The 18,004-nt window shown below is 36.3% G+C and overlaps 2 protein-coding genes across 3 annotated transcripts in view; one reads left to right on the forward strand and one right to left on the reverse strand.

Moving 5' to 3' along the window:
- LOC127434461 (ATP-binding cassette sub-family D member 3-like) overlaps positions 1-1,585 on the reverse strand; it is a 35,010-nt gene extending 33,425 nt beyond the window's left edge. The window contains exons 1-2 of the mRNA XM_051687244.1: positions 1,367-1,585; positions 351-434 (exon numbers count right to left, since the gene is read on the reverse strand). The gene's annotated coding sequence lies outside the window, so the exon portion shown is untranslated. The remainder of the gene's footprint in view (positions 1-350; positions 435-1,366) is intronic.
- A 4,763-nt stretch (positions 1,586-6,348) lies between these two features.
- On the forward strand, positions 6,349-16,916 carry LOC127434478 (cAMP-responsive element modulator-like). Of its 2 annotated transcripts, XM_051687288.1 has the most exons (5): positions 6,349-6,366; positions 7,491-7,689; positions 9,704-9,874; positions 15,593-15,743; positions 16,362-16,916. In XM_051687288.1, exons 1-5 carry the CDS (start codon positions 6,361-6,363, stop codon positions 16,504-16,506), a joined length of 672 nt encoding a protein of 223 aa, XP_051543248.1. In that variant the 5' UTR covers positions 6,349-6,360; the 3' UTR covers positions 16,507-16,916. The 2 variants fall into 2 exon arrangements, with proteins under 2 accessions (XP_051543248.1, XP_051543250.1); XM_051687290.1 differs by lacking the exons at positions 6,349-6,366; positions 7,491-7,689; positions 9,704-9,874 and adding an exon at positions 11,194-11,266.
- The last annotated feature ends 1,088 nt before the right edge of the window (positions 16,917-18,004 follow it).

Below are 18,004 nucleotides of genomic sequence, written 5' to 3' on the forward strand. Positions count from 1 at the left end.
TACTAAAGCATAAAATTATAATATGTTATCAGAGATTTAGGAAACATGCTAAGATGAAATACTGGCTTCTCCGAAAACAATGTTACAGCCAGTATATTCTACTTTGAAATGTCTGTTCCGGGCCGGAATTTCTGTTTGTGTTTTGGCCTGTGTGATCCCGCCCACTGCCCATTTCCCAATAGTATTTTGACACCCCGGGTTGTCAGATTTGAAACAAGTTAGCGGGCAAACACAACGCACTGCAGCCATCGAAGCCAGCAATATGTCTAGCTAACATTGACAGAGTTATAAAAAATCCACATGAGCTGGTTTATAATATTGCAGACGTATACATTTGCTGATCAACTTACCGTGTAAGGCTCTTAGCTTGCCATTGTCAGTTTGCTCATTCCTGTTGCGTGTCCTCAACCTGGCAACCCGCGTGAGCTTCGAGTCTGAGGAGGAGAGGACGAGGGAGACAACCCTCCAATATTTTTAATTTGGACTGCACTACCCATTTTAAATGCTTGATGTCAGTGTTACATATTGCTCCTTTAAAAGAGGCCTAGAGTTCACACAAACACTGTGAGGGTATATAAAAATGTTCTATACACAAATAGGGACACGGTCTCATTACCAGTTATGACAGAAATACAACAAACACATATGCATGTAATATCAGCACTGCTCTTTTCACTGGAATAATGTTTTAAAAGCTTTATAGTCATGCCAGCAGTATCTTTAGATATTTCTGGTTTAATATTGGTAGATTATTATTATTCTTGATTAAATATGTTTTAATTTTACAATAGCAGCATTCCGGATTTATTGTCAATCAATAAACAGAATTGTTAAGTTAAAATGCTAGATTTCCCTCTCAAATTACACCAGTGCTGAAATAATGCTTTATTACGATCGTTAAAATTTAAACAACATAAGTCCTATTATGCGCTCATAGCGTCATCCCTTCCTCTGAAGAGTTAAATGTTAAATGTAGATGTCTTCATCAATCCAGGCCCGTTCATTCCATTGGGGTACAGACAAATTGTACATCAACGATATTACACAACAAAATATTAAAAATGCATATATAGAAAATATATGATTTGTATGATTTCCAAACCCTTCCAACGGTCTATGCAGTTCGTTTTGGACATTATAATATTATGTTTGACTATAAATAGGGCCTACATGTAATCGTTTAGAGCGCTCGCGAGTCAATTTGACTTTCAAATATATTTAAATGCTCGCGCTGACAAATGAAAACCGTTAGAAGTCCACCCGCTCGCCTCGAGCACCTGAGTACTTGACGAATTTGCTCAGTTATTTTACAGTCATAATATTTGTCTCTTGAAAAGAAGGTAAGAAGTTAGAAATAGTTGCTCACCGAGTTTTGTTTACCATTCCCAGCATCAGGGGGAGGAAATGAAGTCTCTCACCTTTCTGCCTTTCAGGTGTTTATCAACTTTGACGCATTAGGTCAAATATGTTAATAAGACAACCTAGTTTCCATCCACTTTTCGTGCTGCTTTGTTATCGACAAAGTGAAAATGCGTAAAAAACAAAAAAAGGTTTGCGAAATTTGCCGTCTTCTGCCTGTTTCCATTCAAATGGCCTATTATCGATTAAAAATGGTGTGCGTGATGACGTCATGCCTAAAAAAAAAAAAAATAAATAAAAAAACATGTCGCAGAAGTTTTGGTTTATCGCAAAATAAATCTGCCCTTAAGCCGTTTCCATACAGAAATGTGTGTTTATCGCTAATTGTGTACCTTTCACCTCCCAGATGTTCCTAAAGTTTTGGTAAAATGGGGAGAGTATTGAGAAAATTCATTGAAATTAGACAGCTTACTGTCATTTTAATTTCACAAATAAATGCAACCAGAAGATGAGGAACTGCAGTTAAAAGGGAACTGTTGCCCTTCTGATAGGACTGTAATATTGGTCCTGATGTTGTGCTATCGCAGGTTGTTACCGGTTCCGACCCGAGAGCGAATCGTCATGGCCCTTTTCAAGCTGGCAACCTGCACCAAGTAGTGGGGAAAACTTTTAGTCTTAGTATAAGGACCATCCATCTATGTGTATATGTTGTGTGCACAGCTATTAAAGAAAAAATGATGCGGTGTAATATCAGGGTTTACATATGATACATTCCTGATATTCAATAGGCTATTTTGAATAATCATCTAATCTAAAGCATTGCCATCACAACTGCATTATGTCCTGCATATTTGTCCAGCAACTTTCAATGACCAACTGGACTTGATTGTCATCTAAAATTAATTTTAGCATCATAATACAACTGAAAGTTTCTGAAGAAGCTCAGCAAATGCAATCCGAGGTCAAGAGGGTTAGATTTAAAATATTTAAAAGTTTTAAAATGTTCAAAAGCTCGTTTTCTGAAAGTGAACTCAGCATTGGACAAATAGTTTTATGTAGTCTTGAAAAAAAGTGTAGAACATTCTGGGAATGTCATTCAGCCGGCTTTTTCGCCTACAGGGTAAGGCTAATTTAAGTTTGTGTAAAGAAAAGGAAATTAGGCCTATATAGGCCTAACAATATTATTTTTTGGTTTGGTAATTTATTTTTGTAATAAAATGCTTTATTAGTTTGGTAATTTATTTCATTTAATACAGGGAATTTGCTGGCATTTTTTCAAAAGTAAGCTAAACAATCATTTTAATTGGGCTGTTAGTGCTCCAAAAAAGCACACTGAAGCTTTTCTTCTAGTATTGTGTATTTCTTTTTAATTTAAAACATCTTTGTGCACAGAAATGACATGTTATTTTGTATTGTGGGCTAATTCCATGCCTGCCGTCTATTATTTTGAATGGTGTGGATAAGCAACTTTAATAAATAAACGGATGGTTACCACGATTAAATTAATGCAAAGAGCAGCCATTCATTTGTTCTCCGTGCACTTGTCGATGACAGGTGCATGATACGAGATATTTGAGTTGGCACTTCTGGAAGTGTCACGTTTGCAGCATCAGATCTGTGCAGGTATGCCATTAAGACCAATCCATAACAGTGCGAGAAATGCTTCACATACAATAAACTGGCTTTCAAGGATGTATACCTTGTCATCATGATTAACACAGGCTAATGATTTGGGTAAATTCTGTCACGTGACACTATATATTTGCGTAATGCCAATTTTCTGAACAAAAAGTGTTTCCAAACCATTTTTTCGCGACATTTGAAGTATCAACATAGAGTTAATGCACTAGAGTTAAATGGAAAAATATCATGTCGTCACTTGTGAAACTTAAGCGATAATTTGCATTTCCATCAACTATATTGGTAAACGTTTTGATGCGCTATACTTTTTGTCGCAAAAAAAGCCATGGACAGAAAAGTAGTTAATTGACACTTTTTGGGTGATGCCTACGTTATTCTATTTTATTAACCGACATCCTCCTAAATAAAGAGTAATACCATGCATGGTACAGTGATGTTATACTTTGATATAAACTGTTATGGTACTGAATGATTACCATATTCAGATACCATGGTATTAACATGGCACTCTAATGTGCATCAGATAATACCATTAAATTACCAAGGCACCATGTCCCAAAAACCATATGTTAATAGCCTACCATGGTAGATTTTGGTAGGCTTTTTTGGTATAGTGTCATCATCTTGATTATATTAATTACACGTTATTTTGCAATTTTAGCAGAAGCTCTTTCATCCAGTACAACTTCTAGTGCAATAACTGCAAAAGTCATCTACCTACACTGTAAAAAATTGCTGTAAATTTACGGCCAAATTCCTACAGCAATCTACTGTGATTCTTAAATACAGTAGTTTGCTGTTAAAAATGTTGCATTCTGGGAGATCAAGAGCAGTCTCACTGTGAAGTGACTAGTTTTATGGTAAATAGCTTTTCTATGCAAGGCATTAGGGTTAAATGAACATTTAAAATCATGATATCATCTTGGTGAAAGCTGTAGTGACATTTTGAAACTTATATTTTAACACCCACCCACATGGTTAGTGTTCATGATGTTTCTGACTAACTCCTTGGTTCTTTATCATCTCACATCAGCCTTCACTTCTCTGTCTAATGAGAAGTAAAATAATAAAAAAAAAAAAATCAACCTTTGAAGCAATGTACATATTAAATGTAAAATTTTGCCAGGATTGAACAGTATATTTTAATGAAGAAAAAAACAACAACAACCTGTACACAGTAAAATAACAGTATAGCACTGCATTGTGGGTTATAATGGTGACATACCCGTAAGCCTTTGCGCTTGAATAAGTATGTATGCTTTGGCAATGCATTGGGGCTACAAAAATTGTAAAAAATAAAAATAAAAAACATGTACAAATGTTTTTATCCAGACTTAATAGCAGTATTAGTTTAATTAGTGTTGTTGTTTTGTTATCAGTAGTTTGTTTGGAGTCACCATTACGGTGATTAGTGTTCTCTTGAGCTGGCACCTTGGACCTTCTTTATTTTTATGTTATGTTCTTCCAGCCAGTCAATTTATGTTTAAGTAAAACACAAGTTGTTGCACTGTGCTACTAGGAAGACAAAATCAAAGGTCACACTGAATATCTGATCCTTCTCTGCAAATGGCACTATATGTGGCCATAGTGATGCATTACACATATAAGCAAAAACAGTAAATTATATTTCAGCAAAATGATATTAGCAAAATGAATATTTTATGTTTCTGATGAACTTATAGCATAACTCGAGTTTTTATCAAGACACATAGATATCAGCTCTCGGCATACAAAACGCAACAGTGGTGACAATTAACAAACATACTTTTATGTAAAAAAGTAAAAGCCGAACATTAAAATACAAGTAACTTAGACTACAACAAAAACAACATCAAAATAAACCAGTAAATAGTAAAAAATCGAAGTAATTTCTTCATGCCGCAGTGCATGCTGGGAACATAGCTGTTAATTTCAACAACAGTAGATAGTATGTAATTTGACAGCTAAATGCTGCTAAATTACAGTTGTATACTGTAGCTGTAAATACAGTATCTAGCTGTTAATTTCAGCAACAGCAAGACACCATTAATTTTACAGTAACATGCTGGCAACCCTGCTGCCAGTTCTTTACAGTTTTTTTTACGAGAAAATTTTTAACAGTGTACCTGAATCTCCAATACAGAATCTCTGCTGTTCTCAGTTTACATGGGATTGAATCTGAGAGTTACCATTAGTAGATCAGACACTCAACCACAAAGCCACCACACCTAACATTATGTGCATTGGAAACAGCAGCTTTTGTTTGTGTTTAACTGAAGAGCATAAATTCCAAGAGTCACTTGTTAGCTAATTTCTTCTGCAATATCTTTGCTACGAATTTCCTTATTAAACAGTATTCAAACAAATTAGTTGATTTAGACACTTGTTGTGATAAAATAGTGAATTAAATGGCAGCTTTGACATTTGCTTTAAGTATAGGGTGCACTGACATGCACAGAATGGGGGCTGCAGTGGCGCGAGCACCTTTACATTCACAAATGTAAAGGTGCCCTTTTAAGTGGAGGTGCCTTTAAGAGCGCGGAGATTTAAGCGGAGAGTGCCCCCCGCTCAACAACTATTGCCCCTGGTAAGGTCTGTGCACGTCACTGGTAGGGTGTATATCAGGAAACTTTTATTTATTTTCTTTTTTTTTTCTTTTTAGTGTAAATCAGAATGAAAACAGAAGATCCAGGCCAACAGGTTCTAAGAAGGACTAAATCTACCACATGCGCACAGGTAAAGTTTACTGAATGCAAAATGCACAAAGATGATGTAAACGATGTCCATTATGTTTATAAGTGAGCATTTTGAAACATTATAAGTTTTAGCATGTTGATTTTCCCCTCAAGTAAGTGTCACAACTGTCAGGTCTGTAACGATGGGTTTTCACAGCAAATGTCACATCCGTAATACTGGAATTGCCATTGTAAATTAAAAACTATAAAATTCGCCATTGAAAATTAAATTTAGCTAAATGCCACGTCTAGTATTTAAATGTACAAAATTCAAATTCAAAACTATAAAATACACCATGGAAACTTCAATTTTGTTAAATGCCACATGTCTGAAATTCAAATTCACAAAATTCAAATTCAAATATTTTTGTCATTTATTTAGCTCCATAAGAAATGGCCTGGTTTAAAGATCTAAAAGATTTTAGATATTTAGATATAGGTCATTTTACAGGTAAAGAGACCTTGAAAAAAATATTAATATATTTTGAGTCATAAAATATGGTGTAATGCATTAAATAAATTGTCTCAATAATCAACACCATTTTGTTTATAGACACAACTAGGCAGCAGCTCCACAGGAATTCCAGGTACGACTAGGGTACAGCTGCCAGTTGGTCAGATGATGCAGGAAAGACCTCGGCCTTTCATGCAGGTAATATCCACATGCATAAATTAGCATTTTTCTTGTCACTGAACACTGTATTTAGCATTAACTCTTTCTGCCACAGCCTCTACTCTGTAAAAAATATTTTGTCAGGTATGTCTAAAATATTATTTAATCTGACTAAATCAAATGGAAAAATTAGGTTATATCAACGAAAGTATTTTAGAGGTTAGAGTTTTGTAAAAAAAAAAAAAAAAAAAAAATTACAAATATTATTATTATTTTATTTTTATTTTTTTTGGTGGTTAAATCAAGTAGAAATAGGTTGTTGAGGTAACAATTACCACTATTTTCAGTGTAACTACACTGGCTACATCACATTGAAGCAAGCTGTGACTCAGATTATGGGTCTCCATGATAGGTATGATAGGAAAAAATGTGTGTGGCATGGTGGCTCAGTGGGAAGCACTGTTGCCTCACAGCAAGAAGGTCCTGGGTTTGAGTCCTGGCTCTGTGTGGAGTTTGCATGTACTTCCAGTGTTCGTGTCCCCCACGGTCCAAAAGACATGCTGGTTAAGTTAACTGGAGACTCTAAATTGCACATAGGTGTGAGATGTATGTCTGTCTGTGTTGTCCTGTGATGGACTGGCCATCTGTCCATGGTGTTTCCCTGCCTTTGGCCCAAGACAGCTGGGATAGGCTGCAACCCTACATAGGACAAGTGGTTATAGAATATGGATGGATGTAACAGTGGGCTTCCTTTGATCAGCTTCAGTGTTTTCCACAGTTGCCTCTGGGGAACTGAGTAAGACAGTGTGGATTCACACTTGTGTGATGTGTCACACTGTAGGTGGGGAAAAAAATAAAAGAAATGACCTTGTGTACTTTGAAAAATCATGTGTGTGATCTATTCCTCAGATTATTGAGGAATTAATTACATTATTATCACAAGATTGTCCTTATACACCGCATATATACAATATACTGTATATTTATATATTACTGTAACACACACAGTATATGACATTTGTATTGTAGGAATTCAAAGGGATCATTTGCAACAAAACTAAAAAACTAAAAAATCTGATCTAGGCTTCACAATTTTTCATTCTCATGTTTACTCTAGTTGTTAGAATGTGATTGTCTAAACCTGTCTTTTGATTTGTCCTCAGGCATCATCAGTAGTATGCAAAGTTGAAAAATCTAGCAAGGATCTATCTGACTCTCCAAAGAAAAGGGAGCTACCCAGCAGGCATACCAGGACAAATCTGCATGACATTCCAGAAGGTGGAGCTACAGAAGAAAAGTGTGATGTAAAGGCATCCTCCTCTTCAGGAGACATTCTCTACAAGACCAATGCAGGCCCTTTCAGTGAGATTTTTTCCAAGGCTTTTTACATAGCATTATTATAACTACAGAGGCCCTAAAAAGGACATTTTTGTACACTCAAGCCCCATGCACACATGCAATTACTTTATCGCTTGAAGTCACTAGTCTCTAGTGTGAAGTCGCCCGTGGGTGTTCCTACTGCTGTCGCTCTAACGATATTGGTGGACTGCACGACTGGCCATATCTCTTGGAAATCTGATCACCGATGAGGCATTTCACTATTTAATCTAAGATATGATTCTAATTTGACTAGGAATCAGTTTTCTTGTCCCTAATAATGCTCATTCTGCAGAGGAGAGTGTTTTCATATGAACTGCAGCAGTGCTCATTGCATCATATCATCAACAAGATGAATGATCTATCAAATTTACAAATCAAACTCATTCAGACTGCCAGCAATTTCTGAAACATCCTTATAATCCTCCTAAAAATGCCATTCTACTGGTGAGAATGTTTTTATATGAACTGCCAACAACTGTGCTTAATGCATATCATTAATAAGATGAATGATCAATCAATGTACGAACCAAACTGAATTAGACTGCCGACAATTGACTGGTGATGTGAGTTACACTGACATTCTCTTCACTCCTATTGGTTGTCGCTCTCGAAAGTCGCTCCACATTTGCATAAATGTAAACTTTTTGCAACTTTCTCAAGTCGATGGACACGTCCACATCTAGTCGCCAGAGGTTGCTGTCGCACATGTCATCACAAGTCGACAGCTCTCAATGAAAATGAATGAGATCTAATCGCTTTGTTGCTTGAAGTTGCTGCATGTGTGTACGGGGATTTAAGCCACACTTAAAATGATTTTCATTGCACTGGAGTAACAACATATCAAAGCAAGAGACACCTGCTAACAATGATGGTAGATCTTTTCTCAGAACTGACTTTTTCTGAGCAATTTTTCAATTACTTTCAACCAACTGTTGTCAGGGTGATTTTTAGTAAGTCAGTTTCCCTCAAGTTCACACAGGTGTAATGGTTTGATAGCCAGAAAGTGTCATAATAGTCCTTTTTGTTTTCATTTTGAACATTACATCTATAGACCACAACAGTTCATTCATTTCTTCCATAGGCAATGCATAAAATCCTTCATAAAAGAGTTCTAAGCATGAACCAAACCAACCAGCTCCAAAGTGAATCATGCCATTCTTAACTTTAATTTGAAACTAAGAAGTATTTGAAAATCAGACACAAAGACAAACACTAGACTATGTACTGTCTTCACGAGCACGTGAACTACAATCCCATGAAGCAATTGTCGTAATTGAATGAAAAACAGTTGAAAAGTATAAAACTTTTGATTTCAAGTTGTTAATTCTACTGCCAAAATATTCAGATATTTACAAATAGAAAAATAGTTTGAGAGTGTAGGAAGACCGATTCAATTGCGTCATTCAAAGTGCATCGTGCGAGTGGGCGGTCTCTGCATCACTTGTTTGGTCGCTTTGTTCAATGTGATTTTCTGATTGGTGGAGCGTTTCTCTTAGATTCATTGGTAGTGTAGTCCTTCACCAGGAATTCCGCTATTAAACATAATTTCTAAAATATGAAGCTGAAATAACACAGACTGATGGCTTCAACAGAAGCATATACCATCAGTAACAACCTCTGAGCTCACGGTAAGTCTGTCTGTAAAGTTTTATAAGTCATCATAAAAAATGTATTTGCCTATGGAAAACAAATAACAGGATTTTTACTTCTGGAACCCGACTGTTGCACTTTATTACTATTTTTGAAACCTAACATACTTCTATTTGTGAAAAGTATGCTTGCTTTGACTTATAAATAAATGCTACTTGGTTTGCTTTTCTGTTTTGTAATGTAAAGGCATTCATACATTTTTAGTGAGGCCAAAGTGTCCGAATTCTTTTTGGGTCTACTATATACAGTATTCTCCACAGTTGAACATTTTGTCTGTGACACACTTTGTATAATGTGCAAAGGCTTATCCTCATTTGACATTTATTATTGTTGTATTATTCTGAAGTTGCTCTCAATCAGAGTGGCAGCGTCCAGTTTATCCCCTGCAACCAGAGTTATCAATCTTTCAACATGAACAGCTCAGGATCGCCTGGGGCTCCTATGATGCAGTATGCTGTGCACTCCAGGGATGCCACTCAGCCTTACATGCTGTCGGACAATAATGTAGTGGCCCAAGGTAAAGACTTCATTTATTTGGATTATACTCTTCTTGGATATAATACAGTACCATGTAGACAAGCCTGTTTTGACAAGACTGTATATCAGCTGCTGAGTCCAGGTTTTAAATAAAGGAATATTCTGGGATCAATACAAGTTAAACTCAGTCGCACAAAGTGGCAAAATGGTGATTATCATAAAATATAATTTAGATTTTTCCCTCCTTTTCTTAAAAAAAAGAAAAAGGGGGCCAATTTTTGGAGGGTTTAAAGGCAGAAATGTGAAGCTTAATTTTATAAAAGCACTTGCATTTATTCTTTGGTTAAAATGTGTGTATTATTTGAGCAGTAAAGTTGTGGTGGACTACTAAATTATTGGGATTACAGGGTTAAGTCATGATGAAAATGAAGTTGTTAAATTTGCTATAACTATACACTGAAATGGTTATGTGATTTTATTACACTGAAAACATGTTAGCATGCACATTGTTTACATCTTGTGGCGATACTTTTGAAACAGTGAGTATTTTAATGTTTATGGATTGGCCGCATTAACTTCCATTTTAAATGCCTCATTGTAACCTCGATTTTTGCTTTTTTAAAGAAAAGGAGAGACCAGCACAAATAATTTTTTGTGGTAATCTACATTATGCCACAAATGCTGTTGACTGAGTTTATTATATTGAAACCGGAATATTCCTTAAATGTTAAATAAACACAGAAGTCATAAATACATGAATGAATCTCACAAAAACATATCCAGTTTACATGTTCTCCCAAAATCAAGAGAAATAAAAAAAGAGATGCCAATTAGAAATGATGCCTATTTTTGGGATCATTAAGATTTTTCAGTAATGAGAATTTAATAATCCTAAAACAGGCTTCATTTTCTTTCTTTGTTATGACTTTGGGGTCAAATAAACACCCAGGCATGTTCTTGTCATGTTTTGTGAGATACACCCACACAGCTATTAAAGCACAGGCAGGAAAATCAAAGATTTGCACATCAATTCATGTCAATACTTAAAACAAGGCTAAAACACTATCATATGACATTGTACATACTCCAGAGCGTACTGTATTATTCTTGTTGAAATCATAGTAAAAACTAAATCTTAAGTAAAATCTTACACATTTAAAAATAGTGCCCTTGCTTCTGTAGTCTGCATTAGTCCAGCTGACAGTTTGATGTGTAAATGGCAGAGGAGGAAGGGGGAAAGGGGAGGGCTGTCTCTGCGAGCCACTGTTACTGACATCAGAAGGCCAGTGATGTCATAGTGATGTCAATGGCTCTGACAGTGACTGCACACTTAGCTTGTTGTTTGGGCAGCATTACATACTGACAGCAGAGAGACACAGACAAGCTTTCAGATCATTATACATGGCTGTGACTGGAGATGAGACAGAATCAAGTATGTTTGTTGTTTGTTTTTGTGTGTTGCCATGTGGTTTTCATTGCATGTAATGTTGGGAACTCGCTTTAAATATATATTTACAAAGATTGAATTTTAAGTTGCACAGTTTAGGTGATTTTTAACTGTGAGTTTTTTATTTATTTATTTATTTGATAATTATCAGAGAATATTAACAAAAACAAACCAACAAAAAAACATTTTAAAATCTAAAAAAACAAACAAACATAAAACTAAAGTTTTTAAAAAAACAAAACAAACTGAGATGGTACTGTGAAAACAAAAGTACGATTTTTCTGTGTATCACACTACATTCTTGTAGTGAAAAGTCTGTGCAGTATGCAACAAGTCTTTTTCCCCTTCTTGTTCAGTTCATCTGTAGCTATTACTCACGTATTTCAGCACCTCTCTCTCACCCTCTCTCTCTATTTCTGAAATGCTTGAATGCTCTGCCCACTCACAGTACATCTGACGTTGTCATGTTTCCTGGAATTGGACACCAGCAGGGAAATGTAAATGCTGAACAGCAAATAAGATGTACATTGACGTCAGTCCAGAGTCATGCTATAGGCAGCTCCTTTTGTGAGAGCAGGACTACCAGATGAATCATCTCTTAGATAATACTCTGCAGTCTCCACGGAGACAAAGAGAAATTGAGAATCCAAGACATGTAGAGAAATGTTAAAAGCACTTGCATATCTTGCAATGCACTTTTTTATGTTAATAAGATTTTAAAATTTAAAGGAATATTCTGGGGTCAATATAAGTTAAGATCAATCAACAGCATTTGTAGCATAATGTTGATTAACCAAAAGTTTCGACTTGTCCCTCTTTTTCTTTAAAAAAAAAAAAGCAAAAATCTGGGTTACAGTGAGGCACTTACAATGGAAGTGAACCTGTAGACATTAAAATACTGTTTCAAAAGTATAGCCACAAGATGTAAACAATATGCTTGTTAACATAATTTTAGTGTTATAAAAATGGCTTATTAACCTTTTCAGTGTAAAGTTTTATCCAATTTTACAACTTTGTTGCCATGACGACGTAATGCTGTAAACCCTAAAACCATAAAAATGATAATTTAAACAACTGTGCAGCAAATAGTACAAGTTTTAACAGAAGAATTCATGTAAGTGCTTTTATAAAATTATAAGCTTCACATTTCTGCCTTCCAACCCTCCAAAAATTAGCCCCATTCAGATCTATTTTAAGTGCCTCACTGTAACCTTGAATTTGGCTTGTTTTTCTTTCTTTCTTTTTTTTTTTTTTTTTGGCACAAATGCTGTTGATTGAGCTAAACATGTATTGAACCTGGAATACTCCTTTAAATTGTGAATATTTATTTTGATTAAAGAAAAATCAAAAAGTGTAGATAAAAATTGAGTAAGGATGCTGTTTGGTCTCATTCCTGACTATGACCACAGTTCACTGTAGTTTGTGGCTACCAGAGGAAATTGTATCATTGCCGTTTTCATTAGAACAGGATGGTTGTCATGCATGTCGCTCTCTGTTCAAATATGTCAGAGCTCTCACTGGTATATAATCCAGTTTATTACTGCACTGAGTGTAGATCTGTGTATAATCAACTACTGTGACTTCTCAGCAACCATACAATGCGTTTGCAGTTCTCCAGTTGGTATTACAGTAATTCACAGCCTTTAGTCCATGCAGAAATGTGATCTTTATATAGTAACATGGTAATATCATGGGCTGCATCAGACATCATCAATATGGACTCTTTGTCAATTTCATTATATCACCCTCATATTACATTGTAATTAGTATATTTATTACGTATACATACATATATTTTTGTCTGGCTTGAAATTTAGGACAAATACCTTGTCAGGGTTCCCACTCTTGTCAAGGCACAGTTTTCCAGGACATTAAGCAAAAACACATGCAGCCATTTATATCGAGCTTTTATTTTGACGTTTCTGTTTGTTTTTGATGGTAGTTTATCACCTCCAGATAAGCAGTTTGCTCCATGGCCCAGTGTGATTAATAATCCCTGTAAAACTGTGATTCAGTTTAATAAATACATAGTCTGTATGTGCTGTGCACTTCAGAGTGCTCTCTGTCTCTGTCATCTCACACACACACAAGAGTGCACATGATGATCATGATGAGGTGTTTTCATATGAGCGGCCGGCTCTACATTTTGAAGCGTGCATCACTTGCAGATTATTTATTTATTCAATTAAATCAGATTATTTTTTTATTTTTTTATTATCACACTAGGACGTATCACAATTTTTATTTGATTAATTGTACACTTGTAAAATACGCTGGCTACCACCCCTGGAGTTCGCTAGTTAGAATCCCAGGGCGTGCTGAGTGACTCCAGCCAGGTCTCCTAAGCAACCAAATTGGCCCGGTTGCTAGGGAGGGTAGAGTCACATGGGGTAACCTCCTCTGGGCTATAATGTGGTTCGTTCTCGGTGGGGCGCGTGGTGAGTTGAGCGTGGATGCTGCGGTGGGTGGCGTGAAGCCTCCACACAATCTATGTCTCCGTGGCAACGTGCTCAACAAGCCACGTGATAAGATGCACGGGTTGGCAGTCTCAGACGCCGAGGCAGCTGGGATTCGTCCTCCGCCACCCGGATTGAGGAGAATCACTACGCGACCACGAGGACTTAAAAAACACATTGGGAATAGGGCATTCCAAATTGGGTGAAAAAGGGGAAAAATCAACAAAAAAAAAAAAAAAAAAAGAAAGAAAAAAAAGAATGAGAAGTTTCAAGAGTGCTGCTTCTCACTGTGCACGCGCCAAGCACGCATTTGGCTATAGCTGTAACCAATCGAACGATCTGCCTCGGTTGGACAGGGATTGCCAAGCACACCTTTGGATGCTGCTGTAATCAATTAAGAGTATAAGCACCCTTAACCTTTGACGTTATTTCACAATGTGCAGCTGCTGGCAGTGACAAAATTATACGAATTTGTGTATTTAGCCCTATAAGGACGGGACTAGTTTTCCCTAAGGAGGTCAGGGAAATTTGTGTTTCACAGAGGTAAAATAAGTAATTTAAAATGCATAATTCATACATTAAAATTAAATCAATTAATTAAATAATTAATTATTTGATTTTTTTTATGAGAATTAATTTAAAATTTAAATATATAGTTTAAAAGATATGTTAATTTTAACACCTAAATTGATGTGTTCGACCTTCTGTAACGCCTACATCTAGAAAACAGACACTCCACCTCTTGTCCGAATCATTACACGAAATCACAAATGTCATTTGATAATAATTGTAACTCAAACGTCATTTTGAAAACTAGTCGCGTCCGAATAGGGCTTTTGACTCCTATGGGCTTTTGACTCCGTGTCCCGATCGTTACCATGGTTTTGTACATGTAATGAAAACCTTGCTAGCAACACAGTCAACCCGTCTTTATTATACTAACATATTGTCCAGGAAAAATAATTATCTTCCAGGACATTTAGGGATTTTTCTAATTTTCCATGACTGGAAAATTGCATTGCAAAATTCCAGGTTTTCTAGGACGCGTGGGAACCCTGCTAGTGTCATCTCAGAATAACCATCTCACTGATGAGATATTTGCTGAAGGAGATTTGGAGTTTCAACACAGATTTAAAATGCGCATATAGTATATTATATTGGAGCGTAGTCTAAGATACTCAGACAGTAAGCTGGCCCTTCACTGTACTCTAAAGAATGATAAATATTTGTCTAAATAATAGCATCCTTCCAGCTGTCGAAGACGTTAAGTCATTCACCCCTGTGTATGCGTCTATGATGTGTATGTGTCGTCTAGTGCTCCATACTTTCACAGATACTTCAGTATTTACAATACCAAGTTAATATGAGACACACAGAGAAGGGGGATGGGGCCGCGAGTGGCGCCAAATAATGAAATAAACAAAACGAAACAACCGTTTTAACCTCTAAACTGACCAGAAACAAAATAGTAAAATAAAAAGGTCTTTAGTTTCCAAGATGCCTTAATTAAACTACTTTATCTAGCCATAACACAAAATAAACAGCAGGTGCCACCAGAAATCTAAAAATGTCCTGGAATATAATTTGTTGTCTTTATAAATGATGTAGTGTAAAGTTAACACTACTTTTTTTTTTTTTTTTTTTTTTTTGTGATGGTATCTATCTTGGTTATAAATAAATATAGGCATTATGCCCAGCACGGTCATGCCAATCGCCACAATTTTACTTTATCATACATGATGGCTTACACAGTACAGGTTTTGGTTACATAAAATATCCAGGAAAATAATGTATTGAAAAGTTTGTGTACCCTGTAAGGTTCTTCCATAAATGAACGTGTGTGGGGTTTTTGCAGCCAGTACTGGAGATATGTCGGCGTATCAGATTCACTCTCCTACCTCAAGCCTTTCCCAGGTGATGGGCAGCTCACTTGGCTCTCTGCCAAGCCCTCAGGAGTTTACTGAGGAGGCATCACGCAAGAGGGAACTCCGTCTGATGAAAAACAGGTAAAAACCAGCAGTCCTGCCCCACTCAAGAATCCTCAATCATTCTGTAGCCTTAGAACATGAAATCATAGACATTATTTAATACTCACCTGATTTTCATGTTTCACCAAATTGTCAACAATGACTTCCTCACTTCTTTTCATTAGCTCTTACTGCACTTGATGTCTTACATGTTCTTCTGTTGCATCCATATGTTCTTCTGTTGCATCCATTGGCCTGCTTACTTCCTTTGATCACAGGACTGTCAGCATCATTGCATCATGCTTGTTTCAGCTTGAATTTGAAAATTATGTCTCTGTGTCTGTCCATTTACTTTGGTCTTTACTTTTGTTTCCATTGTTAAAATGGAAAAACATAGCTTCTTAATGGCACAGTTCACCCAGAAATGAACATTCTATCCTCATGTACTCTCTTTGATGTCATTCCAAACCCATGACTTTCTTTCTTCCATGGAACACAAAGGTTGTTAGGGAATGACAGCCTCAGTAACCGTTTACGTTCAGTGCTTCTTTCTTTCCATACAATTAAAGTGAATAGCGACTGAGGCATTCAGTCACAGTGAAAAATTTATTTTAAGATATATTCATGCTCATGGAGCCTCTCTGTTGTTACTTCCAGGGAGGCTGCACGGGAATGCCGTCGGAAGAAGAAAGAATATGTCAAATGTCTCGAGAACCGAGTTGCTGTACTTGAAAAACAAAACAAGACACTCATTGAAGAACTCAAGGCTCTTAAAGACCTGTACTCTCACAAAACCGAATAGCAGTAATCCATTGCAAGTCACTCACTAAAGACTTTGCCGTATACAGATTTGCCATGTATGGTTTTATATATGGTATATATTTTTAAATATGGTTTTCACACAATGTCTAGCCAACTCTCGCAACAATTGAATAAGGTGACAGCTGCATGGTCGTGTCGTCCCATGTGCCTAAGATGGTGATGTGTGCATGTGTATATGCTGGTGGCCACAGAAATCTCCAGAGCCAGTATGGTGTGTTGTGTTGCCTGTGTTTCTTGTGCTTTTTGCAGGGAGTCGGCCAGACAGTGTAGGCGCAGGAGGAAGGAGTATGTGCGGAGCTTAGAGACTCGCCTTGCCATGATGGAAAACCAGAACAAGAAGCTAACCGAAGAGCTGGAGCATCTAAAGGAATCCTGTTTATATGGCACACCAGACTGCAGTTCTTAATCCTTCCACTGATTGGCACTTGTTCCTGTTTAATGTTAAATATTTCTGTAATACAGTATGTGTATTTTATATCTTTTGTGAAAATTGAACAATAGACCAGCACAATACTGCCTATGCTCATTTTGAAAGGTTTTATATTGAAAGCTAAATTAAATATTTGACAAGCTTACAGTCAAAACTGAGGAAACAATCTAGAGAGATATTTCTCTGAATGTCACATTTATTAATGTTATGCAGTCATCATTCACTCACACCAAAAACTGAATATAGCTGTATATATAATTAATAAATATTGCTTGAACAGACATTTATCTTGCTGTAGAACAGATGATCATCACTGTGTTTTTGGCTTTTGTGTGGATTATGTTGTGGGTTAGTCGACACAAAAATCTGACTAAGTATTATCAAAGACTCTGGAGGCTTCAAAAGTAAATGCGGAAAATAGGTTTATTGCAGATCCAATCCTCTCCACAATACACCGAGTTAGTTTCGAGAGCAACTGAACTGAAACTACTGGTGCTTAAATTTTTAAAGTTTAATTACTCCTCCTTTATCACATGATATGTTATTATATAATTTTTAAGGTCCTCCCTATTTCATACATTCATATTTTTTCCTTCTGTGGTTGCCTTTTCTAGATCGTATGTTCTGTCTGTGTCATCAGAAAACCACCTGCATCTGCATAATTTTATACAAGTAAAAGGTGGCGGTTAGTGTATGGGTGTGGGGCACTCCCCACCTCTCACACTGCCACCCCACCACTGTCTTCCATCATTGTTCACTTGTTCTGGGTTACATGAAGTTATGCATAATACATTTGACTATATGAGGTTATAATGATTATATGAATATATGTTTTTAAACCAGCTTTCTCTCCCACAGAAATCCAAAGTTCAGTTTGATTGACTTGATTGATGTAACCAAATGTGCTACAAAACGAAGCCTGAATGATTTTAGTCTAGCCCCAAATGCTTTTTTTTTTACAAAACTTTTTTGAGTGGAACTGAAGTGGTAGTTATTAAGTAAATGTTGGTTGTTTCTCATTAAAGGTGCACTCAGTAATTCTAATCCA

The sequence above is a fragment of the Myxocyprinus asiaticus genome, chromosome 44 (assembly GCF_019703515.2).
Source record: "Myxocyprinus asiaticus isolate MX2 ecotype Aquarium Trade chromosome 44, UBuf_Myxa_2, whole genome shotgun sequence".
Taxonomy (NCBI): Eukaryota; Metazoa; Chordata; class Actinopteri; order Cypriniformes; family Catostomidae; genus Myxocyprinus; species Myxocyprinus asiaticus.

What these genes read in the sequence shown, in the direction of transcription:
- LOC127434478 (XM_051687288.1), top strand. An exon ending in GACCAATGCAGGCCCTTTCA is followed by an intron (nt 7,690 to 9,703) that starts GTGAGATTTTTT and finishes ATTATTCTGAAG; the next exon opens with TTGCTCTCAATCAGAGTGGC. An exon ending in CAATAATGTAGTGGCCCAAG is followed by an intron (nt 9,875 to 15,592) that starts GTAAAGACTTCA and finishes GGGTTTTTGCAG; the next exon opens with CCAGTACTGGAGATATGTCG.